Source organism: Pteropus medius, unplaced genomic scaffold (assembly GCF_902729225.1).
Source record: "Pteropus medius unplaced genomic scaffold, Ma_sr-lr_union100, whole genome shotgun sequence".
Taxonomy (NCBI): Eukaryota; Metazoa; Chordata; class Mammalia; order Chiroptera; family Pteropodidae; genus Pteropus; species Pteropus medius.
Window position 1 is genome coordinate 6,028,872 of NW_024355205.1, and position 23,051 is coordinate 6,051,922.

A 23,051-nucleotide genomic window follows, 5' to 3' on the forward strand; every position below is an offset into this window, starting at 1 on the left:
TTAAATTATCACCTTGCATTTATCATTAAGACTTCATTACCACGTATGAAATATATACAGGACATGTTCCATGTGACATGACTTTCTGCTTAACAAAATGGGTCTGATTTCTGTGTTTCTACAGAGATGAACAAGTCAGCAAAACATCTACAAAATGCCTCTGATATATGTAAGCACATCTGTGTATAAACACAATGAAGATTTTGGAGTGGGCAGTCATTTCCACTTCAATGAGTATAATTCCTTGCCTCAACTCCATGCTTCAAGGTTTTTCACAGAGGCCTGAAACTAATAAACTAAAAAAGGTATTTTACATGTAAGTTCTTACAGCAACTAAGGAAAGAATTTCAGTTTGAATCACATGGAATCCTTTACTGCTCTGCTGAAGTTTCTGATCAAGAGGCAAACAGGAGCAATGCTAACATTTTGTGTGCATATCCTGCAACATATCTCTTAAACTGACCCAAATTAGAAGAATTAACAAACATACTTGTTACTGAATACTAGAAATATTGAATCAAATGTCAAACTCAGTCTGATTTGCTTTAACAAGTAATACCATATAACCTTTTACAAATTTCATAAAAATGTGAGCTCATTTTATCCTGACCATTTTACCAGAAAGTAATTTATATCCATAAGATTTGTACAGATGTTTGGAGGCAGGCAGAACCAATTCAGGAATTGCCATATTGTGTTTCTAACAAACTGAAAAACCAAAAGCTGTAGCACACAGAACACAAATAAAAATACAAGAAACATAAAGATATATGGGGAAAAAAATAAAGCTTTTCACTTTCTCCATCAGAACCAAGGTTCTTCATGGGAGTAAGACTATAGAAAAAGCAAAATCACAGGTTACTGACAGCCCTCAGTTATTAAAAGACACCTTACATGACAACATGAATCATTATAGAAATCAGCAGCAATAAATTCTATGATTATACAAAGCAAAGAAGTCAAAAAATTCTGGACACAGATTTGACTATATAGGCCTGAAAAAAGAACCCCATCCAGATATTTGGTGCACAGAAAGCACATTCCCGTGTGTGTTCAACTTCTGTGCTTTTCTTTTGTGCACAAAACCTGATACAACTGAGGATCTTAGGCCGGACCATACTAAATTAAAAATTTTGAAAAAGTTTCCAAAAATTAAAGCATCAATTCCTAGTTGTGATTCAAAGTTGATTTTTTTTTTTCTCTTCTGGGAGCAAGCAAATAAAAATATAGCCATGTACATGTAATTTTACATGTATTTATAGTTATATGCTGAGCATGGAGATCTAGCAGGAGACAGCTAGTGTTAGATATTCAGCTTTGCTATTGCAATATTTCTTCATTTTTTTTTTTTTTACACAAGGCCAAGATGTTGGGCCACAGACAAGGCTATAGATCCTATGTTCCAGCTTAGAGCATTTTTCTTTTCAGTTTTTCCTCCAACATGGAATGTCACACAGCCTTGCTTCCGTCACTGCAAGAAAGAAAAATGACAAGTAAAAAATTAGGCAATACATTATTACTAACAGCTGCAAGAATACCAGAACGAATTTCCTTCTACCCTCTGAATTGATGAAATACACAGATTCTCTATTAAAATGTATCTTTTAAGGATTTTCACCTTTAAGAATGTAAAATTATTAACCTTAAATATTTGAAACTTATCCATCAGTAACAGAGCATACAAGAAATCTTCTGAAAGTTAGAAAAAATTTAAAAGGGTAATGTACTATAGGTAAACAAAGAGCAAATCACCCAGAGGTCTCCAGATTTGTACTCAACAAACTGGCATTTCCTTCTTAGTCTTCAATAAAAATTATGAATATCACTTATCAAAAATTTTAAAAATTTACTTAGGCTATGAAGAAAAGGTCTACCTTATCTTAAGACACAAACATACTCAGCCCTTGTCAAATGTGTTAAAGAGTTTTGACTAACAATTGTAAATATCTTCGGACTTCATTAACTCTATGGAATTTCTCTAAAGAAAATGACTATTGAAAGTTATAATTTCTCCAACACTAAAATTAAGAATGTTAGCTTCCTTAAGGTTTCAGTGCTAGAATGCACTTCATACACACACCTGCCGAAAGTATTATGGGACAAATATCACTTTAGGCAAACTCAAGGCCAGAACTGAGTTTTGGCCAGTGAGTCTTTTCATTTCTATCTTTACATACATACACACACATCCACAAACAATGCTACCTCTGTCCCCTAAGTTTTTTTCAAAGGATTTCAATGCCTTCCATCCTAGGGCCACTAGAGAAGAATGTGTGCACATATGAACATATATGTGCACATGCACCAAACATACACTTGGTCAGTCAATAAAACAACACCCCGAATTCAACGGTTTAGAGGCAAATGCTAGTAATATGTTAGCATGTATTTTTCAAATGTTTAGGAAAACCATTATTCTCCTTGAACATAGTTGAAAGCATGTTCTATATATAACTGCATTCTGAGATAGAGGTGAAGAAGAGAGAAAGCAGATAAAGCTGCATGCTTGGTCCTGGTTGGAGCAAACAGCAAAACCTTTTAGAAATCTTAAGGCTATGCGGAGAAACACTCAGCTAAGTAAGGTGAAAAGCCTGCTGCCATTGTGTGGCATCAGGTTTCTGGTATGCTTGACAAATACACTGCAGAGACTGAATTAATAGGTTAGGCACCCAGATCTAGCCATAACAATCCTAAAGTATAACATATTCTAACAATAGCGCATTTATACAGCGCACTTATGCCAGAAGAGAGAATTCCACAAAGGTCAGACTGTATCTCCAAACACTAACCATTCAGATCGGTAAGATCAGAACTTGACTAACATTTTCAGGTCACTTTTTTCTTGGGAAAAGCTACATATCTAGGACACCAATGCAATATCCTTGTGTTAGTATCTGACTATAAATTCAGCTTTTGAGTTATTTTTTTTTTTAAAAAGGAAAGACATACCATAAATAGCATCAGAAATTAGACATAACTAAAAACATCAGTCATCATACGATAATTGACTATATTATTTTTATCTAAAGAAAGTGACTCAAGAAAATAAATTTCTCAGCCAATGATTTAACATTCAGTGTAGATAAGAATGAGAAGACGTTCATATATACTTACTGCCTGTGAATTATTTTACTTTGTAGTAAGATCTATTAAAAATTTAAATGCTAACACACACTCAGAGTTCATAAAAAACAGAATTATGCAAATGTTACAAATGGACTAAAAGATGCTCAAATGCATTCACAATAAGAGAAATGCAATTAAAACTACACTAGAAGAGTATTTTACACCTATTAAGTTGGAAAAAAAATCAGAAAGTTTTATTTCACCCATCGTGTGAGGGGGTACAAGTAAACAGGCACTCTAATACATTATTGCTGGTGAAATGGTATATTAATACAACCCCTATGGAGGGCAATACATAAATTACAAATACACAAACTCCCAGAGCGCCAGCAGTGGCACATATCATAACTTATCCCACATAACAAGTTGAAGTATAAAATGACATATGAATATAACTGCAACGCCGTTTGTTCTAACAAAAATTGGAAACAATTTTAGTATCTACAACTAGAGGTTAAATAAATTATATACATCCATACAATGAGATACTATAAAGCCGTAAAAAAAAATAAAGAAGCTCCCTACCAACATGAAAAGACCATCAAGATAATAAAAGTGCAAAAACAAAGTGCAGAATGGTGTGTACGCTACTTTTTCTTCAACAACAAAAAAGAGTATGTGTGGGAGGAATATACTTGTATTTCCTTATTCAGACAAAAAAAAAATCTGGAAAAATACACAAGAAATTAGTAATAGCAGCTGTATACTTTTGCATGTGTGGAGAGGGGGCAAAACTGGGTGAATAAGGAGCAAGGGATAAATTTTACTGTATATTTTCATAATTTTAACTTCTGAATCATGCTAACATTATCACTTAATTTGTAAAAAAATTAAAGATTCTGGATTCCTTGTGCAAAGATACTCAGTGTAACATCATTTGACAATAAACATGGAACCAACCCAGACATTAACATGGGACTGGTTAATAAATTCTGCAACACTCATATAGCAGATATTAAAAAAATGAGAGGGTTTTATATCTCATATCTTCATGTGGAATAATAGTCAAGATATATTGTTGGCAGAAAAACAACAAGCTACAAAACAGTAGAAAATACATTTTTTAAAATAATTAAAAATATATGTAAATACATACATATCAGAGTCTAGAAGGATATACAACCGAAATAACAGTAATTTCTGGGAAGGGAAAGATATAAGGAACTTGAACTTATGAAATTCTGTAGTTCAATGATGTTGAAATTTTTTAAATATAAGCAGGTATTATTTAATATAAGCAGAAAAATAATAAAAAAATAAGTTTTAAGGCTATAAAAATAACTCTTTATATGAGAACATTATAAAACACAGAAACTACTTTTGACAATTAACTAAATTTTAATATCTGTAGAATCACATTAGTCAAAAAAAGTTTTAAAAAAAGGATAACATATCTTCCAGTACCTTTTAATACTAGAATAAAATAGGTTTTCCTGCTGTTTTCTCTTGGACGTAAGAAGTAAAACGTTTTAGAAACTTTGGATACTCTCGTTTTGCCACTGCCCTTAACACTGAGGCTGGTGCCCATCCTCCAGGGTTCACTGTGAATTAAAGAAAAATTAAAATCTGTTAGGATATAATTCTACAAACAAATGTGAAACACTCAATTTGTTCCTATGCTTTAAAAAGTTCCTCATTTTGAAACAATCAGCATCTCTTAAATCTTTACTATTAAATTAATTGCTTAAAATTAACCACCGGACAAGAAGATAGCAAGTAAGAAAGCATTTATTACCTTTCTAAAATATCCTTAGTTTCCTAAATTGTATGCAAATGTTCATACAGCTACACTTTAGGTTACTTAGGGAAGATTTATTCATCAAACTCTACTGTAATCAAGTAGTAACTTACTCAGGCATAACCATCTCTTTTAAATACACTAGCAGTTGTGGCCCTGTATAAAGAAGGTATGAGGATCTGATTAGATGGACTTCAATAACTACTGTAGGTAGGTTATGGGTGTCATAAGGAACCAAAGTAACAGGGCTGTTCGGCAGCAGGCCAATGTGAATTAAATATATAACTAGCTAATAAGGACTAGGGACCAAAGATTCAGAAAACGAACATGGCTGACAATAAGAAAAAGAACTGTTACTTTCCTTTCCCATTGTTGCTTACATTCCTAAAAGTATATATTCTTTCAGGCAAATATTTAATAAAATGGTTCTTAAAACCAAAGATATGTGATAGTGATCTTGATATGAAGTTTTAAAATTTACCTATGCAGACCCAGTTTCAGAAAGTCTGATATAGTAGTTCTGGGATGAAATCCAGATATGTGTATTTTGAAAGTTTCCCAATAGTTTTGATATACATCTATCCAAATTAAAAATTACTAATCCAAAGGATAAAAACTAAAAAGGCATTTCTAAATGGCATTTGTCCAGTCAGTTATCATGCAGATCATACTAAGAACATCCACATTACCAAGTAGCAAAAACAAACAACAAAATACATACCATTAGCGACATACGTAATCTTGCATAGAATGTTGTCCCTGCTAATCTCTTGGTTTCCCTCTGGTGGGCTTACCAAGGTTTGACAAATCATAGCAATATTTATTTTGGCACGAACACATCGATTGTTTAGCTGCCAAAACAAAAAATAAGAAGAAAATACCAGTATAGTAGATACTCAGTATTTTATAATCTCTACTGGTCTAATACTACATTAGGTTAATCCAAACCATAACTCCAGCAAAGATCAAAATCTCCAACAAAATCTTATAAGCGCCAAAAAATAACACATGCCAAGCTAATAAGAAGACAGTAGAAATGATTATCGCTCTTTTTATGTGTAAATGGCGCTCGCTAAATCGAAGTAGAAACCAGAGGTTGCCAGTAGTTGATCATGGCTTGAAAGGTAACTGTAAGAAGTAGCCTACATATACTATCCATCAACTCTGTCTCATCTCACCTCAGAAGGAAAAGAAAACAGCCCTGCTAGGATGGTCACAGCCATGACTCTTGTCCCTCAGGTAACACATGAGTTATATTGTCCCAAAGAGACAACATAAAACAAAATCTAAGAATCATTATCAAGTATCTGTGCGTGTGTGGTATATGTTTATCACTTTTGCACTGTACTGTTTATTTAGCTTTACATTATACAACTATACAAATTTACACAGTGTACTTACAGGAGCACTGTCATGATCCACAGAAAAATTACAAACTATCCAAGTTTCCGGGTCATTTTCAGTCAAGGCTGGTATCTTTCGAATGGCAGAAAGATATAATACATCTCGTTGAGAAGCAGGCCACACTCTCTGTCAAAGTAAAAATTTTTTGAAAATACATTTTATTCATATATAATATGGAACAGAAAAACAAATGTACAACTAATAAATATCTTAGTTGAAAGTAAAATCTGTCAAATTTTAAATGAAAAGCATCTGAGAATATCCATCAAAGGATTAATTATGGATGCTGAGTTAATGGTTTTGTAGAACAATACCAAAAGAATAATATTCTGCTATTTTTTTTTTAAACTGTGGTAATATATATGTAACATATAATTTGCTATTTAAACTACTTTTAAGTATACAATTCAATGGCAGTAATTACAATCACAATGTTATGTAAACATCACCACTATTTCCAAAATTTTTTATCACCCCAAACAGAAATTCCATTAAGCAACAACTCTCCATTAACCTCTCCCACAGATCCTGGTAATATTCTGCTTTTAAGTGTCGTATTAAACTTCTGTTTAAATTGTTCAGAGAGTTTAAATCAAAGATTTTAGAGAAAAAAAGATTGCTCCTTTGATATCATAATCGTATCTGAAGAATTCCCAATCATATAGAATCTTTCAACTTTATAGTATGCAAGGAAAAACATATACTATTGGAATGACAAAGAACCTAGGTCTTAGAAAACTGGGACTACATACTTTCAAACGAGAGAAAATTTGCAGTATGTAGTGTCTTTCCTGATCGTTGAGTATGATAAATAGCTAACAGCTCAGTGTCAACATAACATAACTCATTTGCAAAGTGAAATGGTTTATCTTTTAGAGAGAGAAAATTCTATGAAGCTGATGACAGTAGTGTTAGGGAAATGTATATGAAGCTAATAATAAACAAAAATTTGGCCATGTTAGAACTAATAAATGCAAATCTGCAAGGATGATAAGACAGAAATTTAAAGAGTGAGAATGATTTAAACATTAGAAGATGAACAGCCTTCTTTAAGACCAAATTATAAAAGAAACCAAAAAAAGATGTCAGTGTTATGGAATTTTGTTGAAAAAATGCCAAGATAATTAGTTTAGTCAAATAATTATAATTGTAATTTAAATTATGGTACGTATAAGATACATTAGTTTAATAATTTTAGTTTTAGTTTTCAAGAAATAACCCTAATACAATCTATACAATCCTCCCCTCCATTTACTATTTACTTAGTGAAATACTTGCAGCAGATTGTGTTCCGGGATCAATTATCTTCAGATAAGAGTCTTCTGATTCTCAATTAGTGGTAATTTATTTTCATTCCAAATTACAGGGCAATTAATTGATATTTTAACATCTACTAAATTTTAGATTTTGCCTAGGACCTCCCTCTCCACTCCCCTGCCCCCCAAATATGTATGCTTCATTGTCACAAATATGTAGAATCTTCATTGTCACACATTCTTGAGCAGCTAGCATGTAAAATGAAGCCTAGCTTACAGGCATTAGATACAAAAAAGATGCCTCAGGTGACAGGACTGAGTTTAAGAGATAAAGAGCAAATCTCAAATACACTTGGCTCAATTAAAAAATCATTTGAAAAAGAGAAACTAAGTACTTATTGAATCATTATATTTCTTATGTAACATACAATAGTGCTTTTTGGTGGATCTCTCCAAAATTTTAATTCCTTTTATTATTCTTTATCCAAAATATTATTTTGGATAGAACAGAACAGAATAAGGTAAGAGAAATATTAATTCTACCATTTTAAATATCTAGACTAGTAGAGGAAAAAATGACATGAAAGGGAACTAATTTAAATGAAATGATTCTATATGTACTTGTGTATGACCAACCTCTTAATAGTCATGCCCAGTAATTTTCCTTTGCTTTAAGATCATCCACTTAAATCACTTTCAAATCTGTTAGTCTTAACATAGGCTAATAACATATTTTCTACTCCCCTTATTATATTGTAGTCACTTTCATATTTGATAACTATCATTTATCATTTATCTCTCATAGAAACTAGATGCTAGAATAAAGGATTTCAAGAATTTCTTTTCTAGACTTAGAATGTGCATAACTAACTGTAGATCTTCATCAAATACATTGTTTCTAGATATTTCTCAGGTTCTTAGCTGCACCCATTTCTGCTTTATATGAGGTGATGTACCTTTCAAATACATGACATTCATGAATTATTAATAAAGTCTTTGAATCTTTTGTGGCATTTAATTTCCTGCCAAATTTTACTTTAGAGAATTTATATGTCTCAGTTTGAACTACAGTAGAATCCTTTTGGGATGAGATATTTACCTTGTGCGTTTGATATATGATGATTGCATTATCAGCTAATGTTTCCACCACATGAAAGTTTTCTATTGTTGCTGAAATAAAGAGAAAATATTAATAGCCAAAAAGATACATTACCTTTTTCTAGAATGTGATTAATTCATTTATACTGAAAGTCAATTACAAATGAACATTATGGTAAAATGAACAGGTTTCTGCCCCACCTAGGCTAAGTTCAAACAAAGGTAGTTAATACCTAGTATTAGGGCTATAGATAGTGGCTATGAGACCTGATCACCCAGAAATCTCATTTTTTTTGGTCCAATATCTAGCTTCCACAGCCAAAAAACAATTATAATCACCACCACTGCATTATTCTGGCACAAATTACTCCCTAACACTATGACCTCTCTCTATAATCCCTAATTTACTAAAGCTGAATAAACTGTTCTATCTAGGCTTAGGTGACTGTATTTGTGAGAAAAGAATGTCAAACTGCTACTGATAAACATCTTATGATGTTCAAAAGTATCTATTTACAAAATCTGGTGCCCAAGGGAACCCCTTCGCCAAAGAATAACTAAACAAACCACAGCAGGATTCATCTAGGATTTACCATGGAAAGAAAACAGCATAGGAAAAAAGTATATGATAAAACAGATACTTTTAATATTAGTTCTGGCTTTTCCACTAACTAGTTCTATGGCCTTAGATCCATCTGAATTTTACTTTATTATCTACCTATGTAGGATTGTTCAGGTACTGGATCAAATTCTACAACATACTGAGAAGTATTTTATATAGTAAAAAAGCTCTATTTAAATATAAAGTATTGTCAGTCCCCTGTATGATTCTCCAGATATCCTCTACACCGACTTTGTAAACTACAAATCAGATACAGAAAATCAGGTTGGATTTAATATTAAATATTAAATAATAATTATATTAAAATATATTTTAAAAATATATTAATTGCAGCTTACTTTCCCAATCATTGCGAACATCAACATTCCAGAAGTAATTGCAGACTTCATGTCCTGTAACGCCTTTAACTGCATGAGTTGCTTTCAAAGGATCCAGAACAATCCCATTTTCTTCTACTTCTCTTCTATATACCTACATAGGATATATTTACAAACTTGTTTAAAAAATAAAGATCAAATTTCTAAAGTACAAACTTGAAAGCATATTTTAAAACTTAATGGCTTTTTAAGATTTTATTTATGGAAGTGCATGATGGAACATAAATATTCCACTAAAAAGAAGTTTAAAATTTCAAATTATTTAGACATGCAACACATAAAAATATTTAAAACTGCAAATCCAATGTAAACTTCAACTATGAAAAATATGCATGTGTGATGAATGACTACTGTGAGTTGTTAAAAAATAAATATATCAATTTAAAACAAGCATTATTTACTGAACATTATCAAAAACTGTTCAACATGACTAATAAGGCCATATAGCCTGGTTATAACATAATCTCCTTAAGGATATTGATTTAAGGCAGTTTTGTTCAATGATGTATCCCCAGCATCTAGAATAGTATATGAAACACAATAGGCAATTATTTGTTGAATCAATGATTGAAAGCTGAAACTACCATAAAGATCTATGTGTTGACTTTAAATACTGAGGTTGTGTACCTAAAGTACTGATTAAAATTAATTTTTTCAAAATTATAGAGGGTTTGCTAATTTAAAGATCTCTATAATAAATTCTTTTGACAAATGAATAAACATATTATCACAGGGAAAATCAGCTATTTATGGCGTGCCATTGGGGCCAGACACTGTTAGGCATTTCACGCGTAGTTTACATTTCACATACAGTTTCTCCTTTAGATCTCTCTCTCCAAACTCCTTTCCCTACGTGCTTATTTGTTATTGGGACAGCTATTTTTCTAGTCACCTAAACTGGAACCTGTAGACTTTTGACTCTCGCAAGTGGTTTTCTTGGTTTCTAATGTCTTCTCTATCAGCTTAATCTTCCAAAAACATTATTTTGCATCCAATAGTTAACCTACTACTACAAACGATAGATTATTCTCTTATTGAGTTATTTTATACTCCCAATAATCCAGCCCAATTTCTTCTTTCTCTAATGTTGTGGGCTATAGGAGTACTTATTCTCTACTCCTCAGTCCACATGGAGGGCCTTCATCTAGACTCCTGGTTTCTCTTCACCCCTTCATTTCCTGGAACCTCCCTAGGGGGAAACAGCGACTTATCTGAATGGGGAGTACAGAGAAGGGACTAGGCAGGTTTGGCTCAACCCCTTCTTCTGCAGAGAACATGCATCCTGGTGTGCTTTTGGGGCTTGCTCTTGTGGAGAAGGTCTGTGATTATCCAGCTGTGTCAGAAACATTAAGTTTAGTAATATTAGCTGAGGTAACATATTAGCAAGACCTTGCAGCAGCAGCTGGCCTCCATGTAATCCAATCATTTTATCAGAATTGTATCTAATACTCTGGTATCTTATTTGCCAGTCTTCTCTTATTTCTTAATTTGTTCCTATTCAGGAGAGGAAATTCTGCCCATTTTCTATAATAATTCTGGTCAACACAGTCTCTACCAAACACCTGATTAAGAAATTAGCTTTCAAGTTTTTGCTCATGTTTATTTCTTGTCTAAAATGCCCTCACTTCACCTTTGTCGCACCTTATTTCCATTTCCATAGTTCAAATGGTTCTCTTCAGTACAAAACGATCGGTTTCAGATCACAGATCTCTTTCTTTTCCAACTTTTTTTCACTAAGCATCTGTACTCTTCATTTAATACATTATCAGATTGAGCCAAGTAATGGTATCTTTTAAATGCCAATATCCTTTTCCCCCCAACTAATGTTTCAGCTTGGAGAGAGTCCTATTAAATATCTTTTTCTTTAGCATAGTGCCTTGGGCATGAGGTAATCCAAAGTTCAATGTTGCTGCTGCTTTTTAATCCATTTCTGCGTGTCTTTAGTCCTTGCTCTTATTCTATCTCCTGTGTTTAGGGATGTGAACCAGATTAGCTGATCAACGTCCAAATATCAAAAAAAAAAAAAAAAAAGGTACAGAGAGAGAAAGGACAAAAAATGAAGTATAGACATAGACCAGAGGGGAACACAAAGTGATATCTGGGCACAATACTGAGTATACTAAAAGAGAGAGAAATACCCAAATAGTCATCAGCTAATTGTGACCTGTTCATAATTAAACTGCAAAATATTTTTTCATGGCCTAGGTAGAACAGAATGATTTCTGCATAGATTTGGACCATAAAGATATTACGTAAAAGCTAAAGCAAGGAAGCAGAAAGACATTTTATTTATCAATATTTGGTGCTTCTTTGATCACGTGTAATAATTTGTTTAAAAGTAATTTTAAAACTCTATCCTTATTTATATCAATTGTAAGGATAATATGACTGTAACAGAGCTACAATTAGAAACCTATAACATTTCACTGGAAATTACCTTCATTTCTCCTTCTTCTACAACCAACTGCCAATTGGCATCTCCACCTACATCCTGTAATGAATAAGTCATGTGGTTCTGCACCATTTCTTCAACCTTGAAGAGAAAAATAAAGCTATAAGAATACACCTCCAATTAATAGCTATGGCATAATCTCTAAAACATAATGATATTCAGTCTACTTCAGTTCAGAAATGATGTTCTTAGAAAGCTGAACAACCAAATGCACAAAGGTTAGTACGTTTTATATAATGTTGAGTTTAGTCTACATTCTAGATATATCGAGGTTAATGACAGGAGGGAGAAATGTGGGAAAGGAAGATGCTTCAAACAAGTAACATATACTGGGCCTAATGTGCATCAAGTGACCAAAATAAGCATTTTCTGGAAAAAAAAATTCCTTCCTTTACTATAAAATTTTTACAGAAATGACATCTTAAAGGATAAAATCATGGAACACTAAGGGTAAATGGAGCACGAAGAGACTATCTAGTCCAGTGTTCCTATATTTAAGACTATAGAAATATTAGAAAGATCATTATATGTTAAGATTTTCTCTATAAAAAAGTAACAAAACTTTTCTTTCATTGATAAACTTCTCTTTTATCATAACTATAAGCCAACTTATAAAATAATCAACCCCCTCATTTATTTCATTCCAATTTCATGTTCTAAATTCTTTCAGGGACAATGCTAATACTCATATATGCAAACATTTACAAAAAATCACCTTTTAGTTCATTTGAAAAAATTTCTAAATTTCTTCTACTAAAATTTAACTGCAACCTCTGCTTTTAACTATCAAATTAACCCTGCACATTTTATATAAGCAAATAAAGTCGAATATTTCACACCTCCCGAATCCTCAATCAGATTTAATGGTAAGATTTCACATAAGAGTTCTTTGCAAAGTTTGAAATGTATAAAACAGAACTGAAGTGATAAAGATTGTCTCTGAAGAAACCGCTTCTTTACCATCTACACAGACACTTTTTTTCTAAGCTCTAAGTTTAGGAATATTAGCTTTTACTCATAATTTTATGTAATAAGCACAGAAGAGAAGGTAGAAAAGAATTGGAAAATATGTATATAATACGTATATAACACTTCAATTTTTATTCCTAAGTTTAACTATTTATTTTACATAAAGTGTTATGCGTTTATTAGAGAACAAGAACCAGGTTTACACATATTTTGAAGTAAATACTTTAAATACAAAATTAATGGTTTGGGGACAGAAACTTAAAATTATAAGTGTTCTATACAAAAGGATATTAATAATATGTTATTGTAATATGTATTTCTGCTACAAGTTTTCTGGATCTCAGAATGCATTTTTAGTTACTGAAAGTAGGTATGAGTTTATGTGACTCTTTAATTGGCAATTATCACAAAAAAGGTTTTTGATAATGCTTTTATCATTTTTCTAAATTGAGATTCTACAATCTACTTTTGTACTAAAATGCTAACATAATATTTTATTTCTTTATTCATAATCCTCAAAACACTGTGAATGGTGTTGGGTTGCAGAGTTGAGAGAAAATTTTAAATGTGACTAATAGTACATTCTATAATTTTATAAAGCCCAAATTAGAAAACATAACTTTGGGGACTGCTGGAAAAACCTGTGTGCCTCTATAATTTGAAATATGCTTTAAGAGGGTAAGGATAATTAATGTGGGATTCCAAGTTATGAATACATTCAAAATGTACCTCATTTACCAAAGAGGAATAACAAAATTCCAGCTGGTATTCCTAAATAAATAAAACTCACAGTAGCACTGCCTTGATTTATTTGTCTGTGTCCCATTGTGATTTGGAGAAATTTTTACCCTTTTTAGATTCTAAGACCTTAAAAATCTTTAGATCTGAATATGTACTTTTTAGGTCGAACTGGGAGTTAAGAACACCTACATATATTATGAAATCAGAGGCAGAAAGAAACGCTTCCCCAAAATAAGCCCCATTTTTACCATTTTTAATGGATTACTTGTAAAAGAATAATGTGAAGGATTTTATTGTTAAAAAATGGAGAGTTCTGTTTAATGACATTCCTATCACAGTTACCACTGCACCTATGGAAGTTTTCAGTCTTCTACTCTTATTTACTTCCTTGACTTAAGAAGGCTTGAAAAAGTCCAACAAAGAAACAACACAAGTTTGTATTCAGTGCTGTGCTTCTAGGAAATTAATGAAATGAATGAAGTACTCAATTACTGTAATAACCATCTCTGCAAAGTCCTCATCATGGAATCTTTATCCATTATGGCATCTTCCTCCAGGTAATAATATTAAGGTTAACAAGAGAGGTGATACAGATAAAATCTTACTATAATGAATTTTTGTTTACGGCAATAAAATATGAAGTAGCCTATCTTACTACAGGGGCAGAGACTTGATGATTTGTACCACAGACACTACAGGTCTAACCTAATGATCCACTCCATTTACTATTTTCAGTTATGACCCTGTATATCAAAATTAAGTGAGAAACTACAGACCATTAAGTTGGATGACAATAATAAGCACAAGCCAAATTTACCATTTTATTAGGATCAAAACTTGATATACTAGGAAATAATGTTACTAGTAACACCTATTACTTAAAAAAAAAAAAGATGATATCAAATTATTAAAGCAGGTTTCTCCTGCTTTAACTATATTTGTAAGTTTTAAATAGACTAAACATAATTTCAGGAATCATGTCCTTGATTTTTTTGGACCTAAAGTTGAAAATGATAAGCTGACATACACAGAATCTTCATACCAAATGAACTATCAAAAAAATGGAGATAAAACACATTTGAAATAAGAGGTGATGGTACTCCAATTACAACCTTTTCTTTCACCTGACATTTGAATCATTTGATATGCCATTTTAGGAGGCTGTCTAGTTAGATTTTTCTAACATTATTAATACAGAAATTTTAAAAGAAAACTGCCCTTTGATGGCACAACAAAATTGAAATGAATCAAAGTCTACTGAACAAAAATAAATCTGAGAGAGCTCAAACACACCTTAGATCTCTTTCTCTCACCCATGTGAAAAGAATACAACTATGCTTATTATTAGAGTCATAGTCATATAGAGATTTGCTGAATAGAATAATTTATTAATAACAAGTTAATAGTACTGTTAACCCAAAAGAAAAATGGCCAAGGACATGAAGTCGATTCACAAAAAGAAAGGCAAACAGCCAAGAAGCAAAAATATCACTTTTAGTGTATTAGACTGGCAAAAATTAACTGAATTATAATATTCAGTGTCAGTACAGCAAAAGAAAACTGACCTGGGAATGTAGCTGGTTCAAATTTTCTAATGAACAGTTTAGTAATCCACATTAAAAAAAAAAAAAAAACAACTTAAAAGTGCACATGGGCTTTGCTCTAAGAATTCTACCTCTAGGACTATAGTCTAAGAAATTAATCGAATAAGTGTACAAAGATGTATATATAAAGATGCTGCATATAAAAGAGTGCCTATGTCGCACTACTTATAATAGAGACAAATTGAAAATAAATGAAATGTTCAATATTAGGTGAGTAGGTAGACTCAGTATGCATATCCATAAATAGATGAGGAGATATAGATCTATATTTACTGATAGGAAGATGGGCCTAATTATATGTTTTTTAAAAAGCTGGTTACAAATTAGTATATATAGAATTAGCTACTTTGGTAGGAAAAAACAATTAAAGTGTGTGTATTTATCAATATGATTTTTTATATGTATGAGAATACTAATAGTGATGTAGTATTTTAATTTTATTTACTTTCTAGTTCTGCTTTAAATAGCATGTATTACTGTACAATAAAAAAAGGAAGGATGAAATAAATAATTACCACAACAATGTGTTACTATGGACATAAAGTCAGAAAGAACTTTACAAAGAACTTTTTATAATGATGCTCATCATAGATTAAATCACAGATTTATTGCCAACCCTTTGATTTTTTTTTTCCCCCCAACAGTGGATTTTTTTCCCTCTGACTTTTACGGTGACATCTTTAGATGGTAACTGTGTTATGCCAATAAATGTGACAAAAAGATTCATTCATAAATTCAAGTCCTTTCTACTTTCTGTACACTTTGATTTAGAGCTACTGCATTCCCATTATCTGCCCATCAGACAGATTCATGATTTGCCACTAATTTCCTAATAAATTCACTTATTTTATTTGAAGTTATTTTCAGGGCATCTCTCAATTCTGTTTAATTATCTTACCTAATTAGGATTATGAACATGATTTCAACAAGAACAAAGCAGTCAGGAGCCAAAACTTGTATACAGATGTCAAAGACAAAAGAATCAACAGTTAAATGCCAGAGCCCAAGTCTGCTAATGACACCAAATATCTGGCATATAACACAGTTTAATAATCTAAAGCTAAAACAGCATCTGATCATGAGCATCATATATTAGGGAAAAACCCACCGCAAAGAATTTCTCAACTTATATACATGAGTTACACAAAAAATTAGGTAAAGAAGTAAGCTATGACTTGGCAAAAGACTTGTAGAAATCTGGGCACCTGCTTCTCAGTGATATATTCATCTGTACTTGAAGGCTTTCAGTCTTCTATAGAGCTACAGCTAGGGCACAGGTCTGGGTTCTGAAGTCCTAATTCTTATGCACCTATTAGTGGCTTATATTCTTTTTTTGCTCTCGTTACATTTTCTTTCCTTTATAGACTATGTGTTCCTATATTTTAAGAGAAAATGGTGACCAGTACTGACGGATTTTAGTTTATTTTACTATTTTAATGCAAGGTAGAACTTGGCAGGATAAACCAAAGTCTCCCAGTATTATCAAGTTTAGTCAGTAATTTATTGTGAATATGAGTCATTTTTTAAAAAGCATGTACAAATGGATGTGCAAAAGGTAAGAAATACTGTAATAAGTTTGGCTACATGTGATTTCTAAAAGGTTAATTCATCTATTTCTCAAAAACATTTAAGGAGAAAAAAGCTGCAAAAATCAGAAAAACAATTTGATTCTTATTTTCTTCTTTACTGTATAGTTAAAAATGAATGTAAATTTTATTCATATGTGTAAACTAATAAAATGTTTTAAATTATGACTTTTAAAAATTTATTTGAATATTGAGGAAAAAAATGACACAGATCATTTTGATTAGCTCGAAGAAATTATGTTATTATAATGTTAATAAAAGCTCACTTACTGAGCACTTATTACATGCCCGGCCCTAGGTAGATCAGAGTCCTAGCTAAATCACAGAAGTGAAGTATAAAAGAGTTAGGAAAGTTGTCCAATATCATGCAGCTAACCAGGATTTAAACTCAATAATTTGGGAATTTGGGTTAAGATAACATAATGTAATGCAATAAACTGTAATCATTACATAGACACAAAGCTGAATTGTAAAGATGTGAAGATAGAAAAATTTTTTTTCCAACTAATGTTGATGCTAAAAAATATTCCTCCAATGATTTTATTGAGGGAAGAGACTATAAGCATCCAGTTTCCTGTCATAAATTCCTAAACCCTTACAATGATGCCAACTAACCAATTAAAACCAATTTTCATAAATTTAGCATATGAACAGGAATATTAATTTATAATATCCAAAGATAATGTGCATAAGAAAAGTACAATCTGTTCAACAGTACTCAACATTATAATGGTAATGAGAGAAAAATTATTTAAAAAGTATTTCCTGCTCACCTGAAACTAATATAATACTGAATTTCAACTATAATTGAAAATAAAAATAAAAAATAAAATAAAAAATTATTTTCCTGTTGAATATAATTATATTTAAATTAGATTAGAAGTGAGACTGTTGATGCCTCCTTTTATGCTATAACATATCCTGTATATATTAATATAAATGTGAAATAAAATGCTGAATCCTATCTGAAGAAATAGATATTACATGATATTTTAAAACCAGATACCTTTGACTTATTTCAATTTGATCTGAAGTCTTTCGGGAGTTCCTCCTATATAGTAAAATTCTAAGCTATTCAAAGTAGAGGATACAAAAGGCATGTGCAAGCCTGATAGAGGAACTGTTTAGTAGATAATGAAGGCCTTTTTAGTGCTTATTGTTACTATTTAAAATTCAAAACCAAAACAAGTGGCCTAACCAAAAGATTTCTAGGAACTGGGAAAGCAGACTGAAATACAGCACAGAAAGACTCAAGTCCACTCTATACATTCATACAGTACCTGGGAGCTGAATCTGTGAACATCGTCAGAGGCACTGACTAGATCAATGGAAGACATGGAGGAAGAGCGACTATAGGGCTACCAGAGACAGACAAAGAAAAAACCAAGTAATCAGAACAAAGGCACAACAGAGCATTCAGTACCAACTTCCAAACACAAGATAAAGAAAGAGAGAACAAAGCACTATATGAAACAAGCTCAGCAACAAGTGCTGACTTCATGTACCTATTATGTGTTATGCTCCAAAATCTTTCTAAGAAGAATGCAGTAATTCTAATAATATAAAATAATACAACTTAACCCAAAGAAAAGAGAAATTTAATATAACTGGCTATGCTTCTGGTTAACTATTTTGGACTAGTTACTCCCTATCCACCCCCAAACCTCTTTTCCCCTTAAATAAGAAAGAAAGAAATTATGTTCAGAGGAAGATTTTTGTTTTGGAAGATGTATATGGAAGAAAACATATAATATCAAAAAATCTCATTACTCGAATTCAAGAAAAGGGAGAAAACTTATCAAAAAAGAGTTCTAATCAACAGTGAAGAACAAAACAACATATACGTCAGTAAACTCTAATATTAGCTTACCTTTTGAACAAATCTATGAGTCCCCACAGAAGAAAAGGCATCTCCAGATGGCATGGATGTAGGCCAATGTAACCTGACCTTTTCACTCTGTGACTAAGAAAACATATAATGTTAGAATGGGAAGGTTTTTAAGTGTATTTCGCAGCTAAAGAATAGATAACATAATCTGGAACTACCAACATTTAATTATTGAACACTTTAGTATTTATAAAAATTTGAATTATGAAACTAATCTAAAGATACAAGCCTTTCCAATCCTGACACTTACTTTATGTATTCCAATTCAATCTCTTCTTTTGGAGTCCACAGCTACTACCTTAGACCAGGGATTAGTTTTTTGATTTTGCTTCCAGTCAGACTCTCAATACCAGCATGACATCATTACCATGAATCAATCTTAACACTGCTGATTTTCTTATCCAAACTCTGGCCAAATTATTCCAATTGTTCTACTTCATCTGAGACCTGCACGGCTGTATCATTTGAACCAATATCACTGTGTCCGTTATGTTCCAAAAAACATATGTATATCTTTCTAACTATGAAGAAGACAACTGCTAATTTCTATTCAACACTATGTGCACATAACTGCAAAGATCTCATTTCTCACTCACCACTTTATTGCACATACCTTTCCTTTTGTTGGCAAATAATGTAAAACAAATAATGTAAACTCAATATGTCACTAAAGAATACCTATATAGTGGCTGAATTGTTGAAAGCCCTATGCAATATCTACTGCATACAATGAGGGAATTGATCTGAACCTTTGGAACTGATTTCATGGATTACTGAAGCTTACTACCTCTACAGCATTGACACATTGTAATCATCTTTGTCATACTGGCATGCCTAGTTATTAGGCAAGGAAAATCATGGTCTGTTTAACAACTTGTTTTGTAGAATATCTACCAAAGTGTCAAAAATAGACTGAAATTAAATGAGTTAATAGCTCCATAAATATTTTTTTTTTCTAAAGCTTATAGAAGTTTTCATTGATTTTCTTCCATTTCAACTCAACCACTGTGTTGATATTTAGGAAAGCAGCATTTTAGAGCCAGAATGGATGATTTGAATCATCTTGTCTAACTCTTTGTTTCACAGATTAGAAAACCAAGGCCCAGAGAATTTAAGTAATATGTTTACAGGTACATAGTCACCAGTATAACTAAGAATAAGAATAAAGCTGTCTTTATCCAATCGTCTGTTGATGGGCATTTAGGTTGCTTCCATATCTTGGCTATTGTAAATTGTGCTGCCACAAATATTGGAGTGCATAGATTTTTATGAATTATTGTTTTGGTTCTATTTCAATAAATACTCAGAAGTGCAATTGCTGGGTGAAAAGGTATATACATTTTTAATTTTCTGAGAAATCTCTGTACCATAGCGGCTGTACCAACATGGTTCATACATACAATGGAATATTACTCGGCCATTAAAAAATGAAATCCTACCATTTTCAATGACATGGACGGACCTAGAGGTTATTATGCTGAGTGAAATAAGTCAGTCAGAGAAAGATAAATACCATATGATTTCACTTACACGTGGAATCAAAGGAACAAAAAGAACAAACTAATCAAAAACAGACTCACAAATAAAGTGGACAATTAGGTGACAGACAGAGGGGAATGGGGTTGGGGGACTGGGAGAATGGGGTGAAGGATTAGTAGTTGATAGCTGGGCACAAGGATAGGGAGCACAGTACAGGGAATGCAGTTAACATTAATATGGTGGCTAAGTGGAGGGCCAGGGGAGGGAAAGAGCAATTGGGGGAATCATTTTATGAACAATATAGATGTCTAACCAATGTACTGTATACTTGAAACTAATTTAAATAAATAAATTTTAAAAAATCAAAGTTGTCTTGACCTCACAGTTCACTAGTCTTCCCATAACAACATATATATTAAAAAAAAAAAACAAACCTTAAAAAAACAAACATGATGATGCTACTTCTGGTAATACTTTTGGCATCCAAAATTAGAGCTCATTTAGGAACTGAAAATTCCTGCTCTTACTGAGTGCTATGTAGTATCTTTCAGGTATAAAAAATGAGCAAAAAGCTTTATAAATTAATGTGACATGAACTTTTTATTACTGATTTAGAAGAAAAAAATGAAAAATGAACGAGAAAATTAGTCACTATTGCAGTTGATTTATCCTCAGGTAGATAAGCCAGTAAATGGGCATAACGGCCATGACTGACTTAGTAATGATAGAGAATGAACATGTCAACTTTTTTTAATGCAAATTAATCTGTAGTATAAAACTGATACACGTTTATCTGCAAGATGCTTAAAGTCCTGGGAAAACTAAAATTCATCCTTAAGTACCCTCTAGTGGTAATATGTGGTAACTGCATTGAAGGCAAAAGATCAAATTAATCTTGAAATCAAAGTTAAAGGTTTAAGAAATGCTTTCCTTCAATTTCCACAGAAGCTAGGTATAACTGATGTAAATTTAATGGTGATAAAATACTGAGCAGAATTAAAAGTGAGAAAGTAATTGAAGGTGAAGGTAGTGAAAGCAATAAAGGAGATAATAAAAATGGAATAATAGTAATTTAGAAGAAAAATAAATTCTTGGTCATTTTCCTTTCGAATTTATATGGTGCTTGGTGGTAAAGAGAAAATCTAAGAGACAGTTTCATTCCAAGTAAATATATGCTTTATATTAATAGAATGATAAAGTTGGAAACTTCAAAGGGAACAGGCAGAATATTTTCATTTAATTTTGTGTTAATTATGCATGTTTCCTTTAAAGTATCATTCATTGGTCTTTCTATTGCTTGGAAATTACTCGATGAAGGAAGTGACAAAGATTTGTCTACATTTGTGATTCAGTATAGACATACAGTTCATTGTCTAGTTTATCGGTTTAACGATTTTCAAATTCTTTTCATATAAAATAACATATCAAGGAATACCTAGTTTTAGAATTTTTAATAACAGTTATACCTGTTCTTCTATTTTATCTTGTCTGTCAAGAGCAGCTTCAACAGCATCAAAGAACTCTTCTTCATTAATCAGACTATTTGGGCCTTCCTATTTGAAAACAAACAAAAAAAAAAAAAACGCAGTTCATTTAAGAAAATGGAAAACACAGATAACCCTGGCATTAACTTGAGGAAAGGTGAAAAGCGACTCAACAAATATTTATGAACCAGTGAGTACATTAGATCATATTATAAAAAAGATGTGCAACACATGCTCTGTGCAAAATCATGGGTATAACAATTCATTCACTCAGGACCTATACACTTACTGTATATTGACCAACACTGTGTTAGGGCAACAATCTAGAACTATGGCCCACGGGCCAAATCCAGTCCATGGCCTACTTTTGTATGGCCTTTAAGCTAAGAATTTCATTTTTAAATGGTTGGGAAAAAAAAGAATAACACTTTTGACATGTGAGAATTACATAAAATGAAGATAAAGTTTTACTGGAATACAATCATGCTCATCCATTTATGTATTATCTATGCCTGCTTTTGTGGTAGGGTTGAGTACTTGTAACTTGAGAACTTGTGAACAGAAACCATATAAAATTGTAGAAAGTAAGTACAAAGTTGTATAAGGTCTATAGTAATAAGTGCAGAAAGGAGTTCTGAAGGGGATCTTCCCAAGCAAAGACAATTTATGGAGAAAGAAAAGTTGAACTGACACTTGAAAGCCTGGTTAGATGGAAGAGCAAGGTTCTCAATCACCTGGGGAACTTGTTAAAACAAAAATTCCCAGGCCCCCATACACAGAAATTACTTTTTAGTAGGCATTGGATGGAGCAGGCATTTGCATGTTTATAAGTCCTCCAATTGATTCTCATGCAAGTGAAACATCAGTTGTATCAGAAAAATATAAATAACAATAGCAAAATGAAAACAAGCAAGTATGCTCCTGCTGTGATGAAAAAAATAAGTGACTAAGCTGAATAACAGCTTCATGTTATGGTAAAGTGGAGGCTGAAAAGGTAGGCTTGGGTTTAAGTTTCCCTAAATTTTTAAATACATAAAATGACATATGAATGATTGCTGGTCTGTCTGGAATCTTTCCATTTAGACTGATAATCCCAAGTCACCACTACTTCATGAAAAAGCAGCAACATCATCCCATCCCATCATTAACTTGGGGTCATACAGGAAGGAAGGGTGATGGGAACTACAGTGTAATGCCTGTCATTTGGCACAGGTAAATGAGAAATCT

General features: G+C 32.1%; 1 protein-coding gene across 2 annotated transcripts in view; it reads right to left on the reverse strand.

The window, feature by feature from the left end:
• The window catches only part of CERT1 (ceramide transporter 1), an 80,900-nt gene continuing 57,849 nt past the window's right edge, over nucleotides 1–23,051 (reverse strand). Inside the window, exons 9-18 of one of the 2 annotated variants that reach the window (XM_039857311.1) lie at nucleotides 21,807–21,893; nucleotides 18,844–18,936; nucleotides 18,254–18,331; nucleotides 12,059–12,154; nucleotides 9,583–9,715; nucleotides 8,624–8,694; nucleotides 6,266–6,394; nucleotides 5,586–5,715; nucleotides 4,531–4,667; nucleotides 1–1,471 (exon numbers count right to left, since the gene is read on the reverse strand). In XM_039857311.1, the coding sequence (XP_039713245.1) occupies nucleotides 4,540–4,667; nucleotides 5,586–5,715; nucleotides 6,266–6,394; nucleotides 8,624–8,694; nucleotides 9,583–9,715; nucleotides 12,059–12,154; nucleotides 18,254–18,331; nucleotides 18,844–18,936; nucleotides 21,807–21,893 (945 nt within the window). In that variant the 3' untranslated portion in view covers nucleotides 1–1,471; nucleotides 4,531–4,539. The remainder of the gene's footprint in view (nucleotides 1,472–4,530; nucleotides 4,668–5,585; nucleotides 5,716–6,265; nucleotides 6,395–8,623; nucleotides 8,695–9,582; nucleotides 9,716–12,058; nucleotides 12,155–18,253; nucleotides 18,332–18,843; nucleotides 18,937–21,806; nucleotides 21,894–23,051) is intronic. The other variant, XM_039857312.1, reaches the window with a different exon arrangement.